This window comes from Saccopteryx bilineata, chromosome 2, assembly GCF_036850765.1.
Source record: "Saccopteryx bilineata isolate mSacBil1 chromosome 2, mSacBil1_pri_phased_curated, whole genome shotgun sequence".
Classification (NCBI taxonomy): Eukaryota; Metazoa; Chordata; class Mammalia; order Chiroptera; family Emballonuridae; genus Saccopteryx; species Saccopteryx bilineata.
In genome coordinates, this window is record NC_089491.1 from 309,463,470 (window position 1) to 309,470,616 (window position 7,147).

At 33.5% G+C, this 7,147-nt stretch overlaps 1 protein-coding gene across 1 annotated transcript; it reads right to left on the reverse strand.

The window, feature by feature from the left end:
* Positions 1-1,348: 1,348 nt before the first annotated feature.
* Positions 1,349-4,929, reverse strand: LOC136323347 (olfactory receptor 6K6-like). Its single transcript, XM_066255177.1, has 2 exons — positions 4,922-4,929; positions 1,349-2,395 (listed from the first exon to the last, which is right to left on the reverse strand). Exon 2 carries the CDS (start codon positions 2,349-2,351, stop codon positions 1,404-1,406), a length of 948 nt encoding a protein of 315 aa, XP_066111274.1. The 5' UTR covers positions 2,352-2,395; positions 4,922-4,929; the 3' UTR covers positions 1,349-1,403.
* Positions 4,930-7,147: the final 2,218 nt, after the last annotated feature.

The following is a 7,147-nucleotide window of genomic DNA, read 5'->3' on the forward strand; positions in this document are numbered from 1 at the left end:
TTTACTACTTTCTGTATAATAACTAGTCATCACGTTATTCCCTATACAGTATATTTCTTTATAATTCTTTTTTGGTTCTGGTAATTGGTGTAGGTGAAAGCTATATAAAATGGGCACAAGATCATGATGTATAAGGGACCTGGCCCTGGGAGCAGATACTATTGAGATTCTGCCCTGGATTTTTAATAATTATCACTACATACTTGGATTAGTTTTTAAAACTTTTTGTTTTATGTTTCTCTTATTAACAAGGGGTTAATATTTATTTTAAAAGACTCTTGTGACAATAAATGAGACACACAGTTAAGGTTCTTATCATAAACTAAGACACTGTTCAAAAATCTTAGCTCTTACAAATCTCTAAAACCCCTAGGGCTAGAATTTATTTTGGTGATGTTCTAATTCAACTTTTACCAAATATGACCCATTATTAAAATTTTCTTCGGGGCTTTTTAGAAATGCATAAGTTATAATTTCATATTTTCTAAATCATGAATTCTGATGAGTAATCAGTTTGGAGAATCACTGATGTATCAAACCACATAATTTTACAAACCAGGAAATTATACAACTTAGTAGCAGGAAATATAAAATCTGGTCCTTCAACCCCCAAATCCAATAATCTTTCTATGATCCCACAATCACCTGAGGATTAGAAAATTCACAGTGGAAAGAGTGACTTTTGACAATGACTGCTGTCACTCATCAAAGATGTGTAATGTTTCATGAAAACTTTTGTGAAAAAGAAGTTTGTTTAATTTCATTTCTTGGGAAAAAGTATGTAATTGTGGGAGACAGAGAAAGATGTAGAAACCTCAAGTTACATCCCAGCTCTGTTACTACTTACCTATATGGCCTTGACATGTTGTTAAAGTTCTCTGAGCTTTAGTTTCAACATTAAATAAAGGTGATGTGTGACCTAATTACATTAGAATATTTTGAATTTCAAGAGAATTTGTATATGTGAAACTTTAAAATAGTTAATTGTTAGAAAACATAGTAGGCTGTTATTGTTATTAATTTTATCATACCATTGGGCCTAAAATTCTATAACACACTGTGTATAGGATGACAATTGAATTGAATTTATAGACCAGCATATTGAACCACTAAAAAAAAACCCAGAAGCCCAGCTGGGAGAGGGTAAGAAAGAGGCTAGCTTGTGCTACAAAAGCAGGAGAACCACATACAATGCTTCAGCTATAATACACATGGTAAAGGAATTGATGCAAACAGGCTATGCAATCACTACCAATGATATGGATATAGCTGTTTTTCATTCTTATTTATAATAATAGAACAAATAACTCTGGCAATAGAAAGAGAATATAATAATTAACAAGACAAGAAACAGTGAAATGACAAACTTTCAGAAAAATTTTCAGACTCTCTAGCATCTAGATCTATGTTCCAACCCTACCAGCTCTCTGGGGATAGCAGAAAAGCCTCCTAATAGAATCTTTCATGTCTTTGTTTCTGAAGCTATAGATAATGGGGTTGAGGAAGGGAGCCAGAATAACAAAAGTGACAGCAATTACTGTGTCACAAAACACAGAGTAGGTGGCTGAGAATCGCAAATACATAACAGCTACACTGCCAAAAAACAGCAAAAACACAACAAGATGGGCAGCACAAGTGGAAAAGGCCTTGCGACGACCCTCAGCTGAAGGTACCTTCAGAATCACCACAATAATCTGGATGTATGATAGGGCAATGACCAGAATAGAAGCCAGGATATTCACTGCATGCATGGCATCCACAATGATCATCAATGATGTATCTGTGCAGGCCAGGCTCAGTACAGGTGTGAAGTCACAGAAAATCTGCTGGATCTCATTGGAGCCACAGAAAGGCAGGGTAGCAATCCACACAATCTCAGGGAGTACAAGGAGAAAGCCACAGATGCAGGATCCAGCTGTCAGTTGAATACAAAGTTTGGAAGTCATGATAGTTGGGTAATGAAGAGGACTGCAGATAGCTATGTACCTGTCAATGGCCATCACTGTCAGGACACATCCTTCAGTGATACCAAGGGAATGGAAGAAGTACATCTGCATGAGGCAGCCCGCCAGAGATATTGTCTTCTGCTCACTGACTAGGTTGGAGAGCATTTTGGGGATGGTGGTTGTCGTATACCAGATTTCCAGGAAGGAGAGGACACTGATGAAGAAATACATGGGGGTGTGTAGGACATTGTCCAGCTGGATAACAATAAATATCATTAGGTTCCCAGTTATGATAAATCCATAGATGATAATCAATGGAATAAAGAATAATATGCCAGCTTCATGCAGATGCAAGAACAGAGAGAAGATAAACTCAGTGACCATCGTCTGATTCCCAGCAGCCATAAACTGTGTCACTTGTGAAAAGTAGGAAGGAGACAAAGAAATACCTAAAATTGAAATGGTGATTATTCATTGAAAATTGCTTTCTTCTCCAGGAATCAATTTCTTAAGCTGACTCTGGGACCCTAAACAAGCCAGTTAAAAATATCACTCGGCTGTACCTGTACCTCTAAGATAGAAAAAGCTAAAATATTTGTTTTTGAACTCCTTAACAAATCTTTTTTAAACATGTTTAATTGATGCAAAACAAACAAACAAACCTGACACATAAATTTAATTCTCTGGAAATATTTTCTGGAGGTTCAGTCACTTATGTTTTAGTTTTCTCCTCACTCTCTGTCCTCCTGTTTAGTTTTAAAATGTGTATCTTTCTTCCAGCTATTCTCTCCTCTTTTTTTTTAGAAAAGTCATTTTTTTTTAAATATAAAGTTACTGTCAGCAATAATCCTTCATGATACTCTTACCCTCTCATCTAGCCCTGATATCTAATCTGACACTGGCTAATATATTCATCTTTCTGTCTCTGCCTTTTTTTGTTGATTTCATTGTAACATTTCTGTTGTTCATTAGCTAATAAATGTCCAGATGTTAAGAAATATTATTTCTTTCACTCTCTTTTTTTTCTCTATAATTCCACCTTCTCCTCTTCTCTCAGTGGTTGATAGTGATAGTTGTGCAGACAAAGCATCTCTCTAGAATAATTTTGAACCTAAATAGCGGCCATTGAAATCTGGACAAAAATATAACTCCTCCCTTACTAAAAAGGTCACACTTTAGACACACAGAAAGGAAATAATTCTGGGTTTAAAAAAATACTTCTATGTAACTATGGCTATCTTGGGAAGGAAGTGTCACAAATAATAGCTACAATACAAATTAGAACAATTTTTACTTGTTGGGGAAAAAAAAAACATTAAAAAAATTTTACAATGCTAATTAAAGTTATACTAGGATGCATTACTTCTTACCTTGACTATTTTAACATCTTTTTTAGGGGTCATCTTACCTCCAACAAGTTATTCTATGGATGAACATTCCTAAGCATGACTTTTACTGTCCCTATTTTTAAAAATATACATTTAACAGCAAAGCCCAAAGATCTTATCCTGATACTCTTTGTCTTCTTTGTCTGGTATTTATTAAATTAAACAAAATTTGTATTGATGTTGGAGAAAGAGGATAAGGGGGAAAGAGAGAGAAGGAAGCATCAGTTTGTTGCTCCACATACTTATGTATTCACTGGTTGAATCTTATATGTGCTCTAAGGAAAAACATACCACCTTGGTATATTAGAACAATGTTTTACCAATTGAAAGTCTCATTGATCCTTAGTGCCAGAAGTAAACATTCTTTCCTCTGACCTTTGAGTGCTTTATATATTCCTCTTTCATGATTTCTAACACATCCTTCTTACATTTTGAATAGCTGTATATAAATAAGCATAATCTCCCTCAATTAAACTGGAAGCTCCTCAGAAGGAACCATGAAGGACATGTTATTGAAGAGTTCCCATGTAATGGTCATGAGACTAAGTATTTTGCATATTTTATTTCTTTTATTTCTACCTGTGACAGATTAATATTGTTTTATAGTGTAAGGCTGGTGGTTGTGGCCATGCAGATTTGCATTGAATTCAGGCCAATGGTAAAGGAACTCTGGAGCCAGAAAATGGAGGAGGAAACATAGGAAAGATGGGCTTTCAAAAAGAATGAGCAATAGAACTTAGAAGAAAGACAGAGCCTGGAATTCTCTGACTAGAGTGACCATCCAGCCACTTTTTTGTGTTTCTTTGTTGTCTTTCTCAGCCTAAGTACCTGAGAATAGACATGCTAATTAGTTATTATGGAAAAGAGGTCAACAAATCAGGAGGCTATGGGGGCTAAGAGAAAATGGATGAAAAAGCTCTGTGTTAAGTGGCCCATAAAGGGTAAACAGAGTGGCTACTTTGTTGCTCTGGGTGAGACCTTCTTTCTTACTAATAAGGCTGAATTATTATTCATCATTCATATATTTATTAAATTAACATTCATATGCTGATTGATCTGCTGCTCTGTGTCAAACACTGCCATGAATTCAAGGGCTATATAAAGTAGAATAAAACATTATTTTTACTTCTGAAAAAACATTTAAAAATTTTTTAGAATGAGAGATAATAAACATTGAAATGGTATTTAGCCTACAAATATTCCTTGTCTAGTAAAGAGAAACTTGAATTAGATTTAGTCTTGGAACAAAAATATTAAATTTTTTGTGACAATTTACAGATGTAGAATTCTTTGAAATTCAACAAAGTTTTAGTGTTGGGAAGACCATAGATAATATCAGTATCTTCATCTGTTTACTGAACTATATTTTTCCTAATGTTTCTTCTAGATTTATTTACTCATATAACTAAGCTCTACAACCATGAAGTTTTATTCCATATATTAAGAAAATTTTACCCTGAATCACTATGGCATATCTGGTTCCAGAAAAGTTAGTATTTAAGGCAAGTATTGGGCAACAGTAAAGTAGTAAAAGGCAGATTAGCAGTCTGGATTGGATAATGCCCTTTCAATAGTTTTAGTACTTACTATGTCTTTTGAGTACCGTAAAACACTCCCAGAATCTCCAAAGCAATCTGACCTCCTTCTGCTAGTTTGTCAATGAGGATATAAGTGCCTCTGAAAAATCTCCAGGGAATATTTAAAATGAAAGATTTTCTTTCCTGAGAGTTTCTTTTTAGATGACGCAGTATCAAAGGAAAATGATGTGTCTCATTCTCCTAAGGGACAGATTAGGGGAAAAGTATCACATAGTTAATTAGACATTCACCAGGGTTAGGTCTCAAAAACTTCCAGGTAGTAAAATAATCTTGTCTTTCATAAAGGAGTGTAAAGCTGGGTGGGGGTTAGGGAAGTACCATAGATATAGGTGTTGGAATAGACTTCAATTAGGACCATGATTTTCTGGAATACACAATCAGTAAACAATATCTTCTTCTCAGCCTTTTCCTCATTTATTTTTTTTTTTTTTTTTTTTTTTTTTTTTTTTTTAGATATAAAGTATCTTTTTTTTTTTTTTTTAATATTTTTATTTATTTATTCATTTTTAGAGAGGAGAGAGAGAGGGAGAGAGAGAGACAGAGAGAGAGAGGGGGGGAGGAGCTGGAAGCATCAACTCCCATATGTGCCTTGACCAGACAAGCCCAGGGTTTCGAACTGGCGACCTCAGCATTTCCAGGTCGACACTTTATCCACTGCGCCACCACAGGTCAGGCCTTTTCCTCATTTATTTATTATGCCTTTCATTCCTTCTGCTGATGTACTACTACTACTATAAATAAAAATTATAATTTCTAAAGTTTTAAAATACACATGACCTCATTTGATTCTTAAAAAATAATTTGTGTGCTTAAAATGGTTAAGATGGTAAATTTTCTTATATGTTTCACCACAATTAAAATAAATAAATAAATAAAATTATTTAAAGTAGACAAGACTTATTTTTATTTTGCAGATGGGGAGATTCAGAGAAGCTAGAGGGTTGCCCCAGTTCACATAAGCAATACAAGTCAAAAAAAATTGAATCTTGATCTTCTGAGTTCCAGTCTAGTTAAACATCAACTTTATTCTTTAATTTTAACTCTACTGATTATTCTCAAATATTTATATACATTTTCTATCTTTATCTTTCAGTAAAATTGCAGTATCATTTAACAAGAATTGGTTTATCTAAGAAAAAGAGAAAAAACAAGGAAGATAGAAGACATTTCTAAAATTTTGCTTATATCTCTGGTCTCATTTCCTTTTTCACTCTACTCCTTGCCTTACACTATAATCTCAAGAGCCAAACTGATTCTAGTTATATTCTCACAATGCTGGTTTGGTTCATTGTTTTTTTATTTTTGTGTTTTTCCCTGTTTATCCCTTGTCCTGAATTTCAACTCTGCCTTTATTTTTCCCATCCAAAATATGTGCACATACTTTACCTACATTCTTATAAATCCTATTATCCTATTTTAGCACATTATCCTATCTTACAGAAACTTTTTTTCTGATCCCCAGGCTGGTTGAGAGGTCTTTCTTTCATGCTTCTATGCTTCTAATGCATACATGTGTTGTTAAATTTACTTAGTTATATGTTTATATTATAAGAAATTTGATGATTAGAATTATATATTCATAATTGAACTACCAGTGAATAGCACAGGAACTTACATGGAACTCAAGTAATGCATGTTTAATAGAAGATAAATGAAAGTCTAGAAGTGAAAATACAAGAACAATGTTTATAGGATATTAAATATGTTTGGTTTTAGTCAAAGGGCTTATAGAGTGAAGTATGGAGATAAAGAATAAGAGGGTCAGAAAATGTGGATTGTGGAGGTCTCAAATGTGAGGCATTGAGCTTTTTTTAAATATTATCTAAAAAGATTATTAAAGATAACATTAAGTTTGAGTTAATTTCAGGTACCACTATTGACAGATATAGAAACAGCTAAATCAAAAATATAGTAAGGGAAGCAATTATAAAATGAGTTAAGAGTATATTATTTTGAGTATGTGAGAAAACTTTTAAGTAGAAAATTTTAATTGCTACAAAATCAATGTAAAACTGGAGTTCTACATTTGGACAAACCTGTGAACAAAGATGTGTTAATTAAGTAGAGATTATAATTGAACTATGAGGATGCACTAAATACTTGAAAAAATATAGAGAATAAGAAGAGACAAGGGGATCAGAATTGTAGGATGGGAAAAAAATAAAATTGATAATACATAATAACTATCATTTACTGAGTATAGGCCCAAAGTATT

Bases quoted from the DNA above. Each gene is read 5' to 3' on its own strand.
- LOC136323347 (XM_066255177.1), bottom strand. From the start codon at position 2,351: ATGGCTGCTGGGAATCAGACGATGGTCACTGAGTTTATCTTCTCTCTG.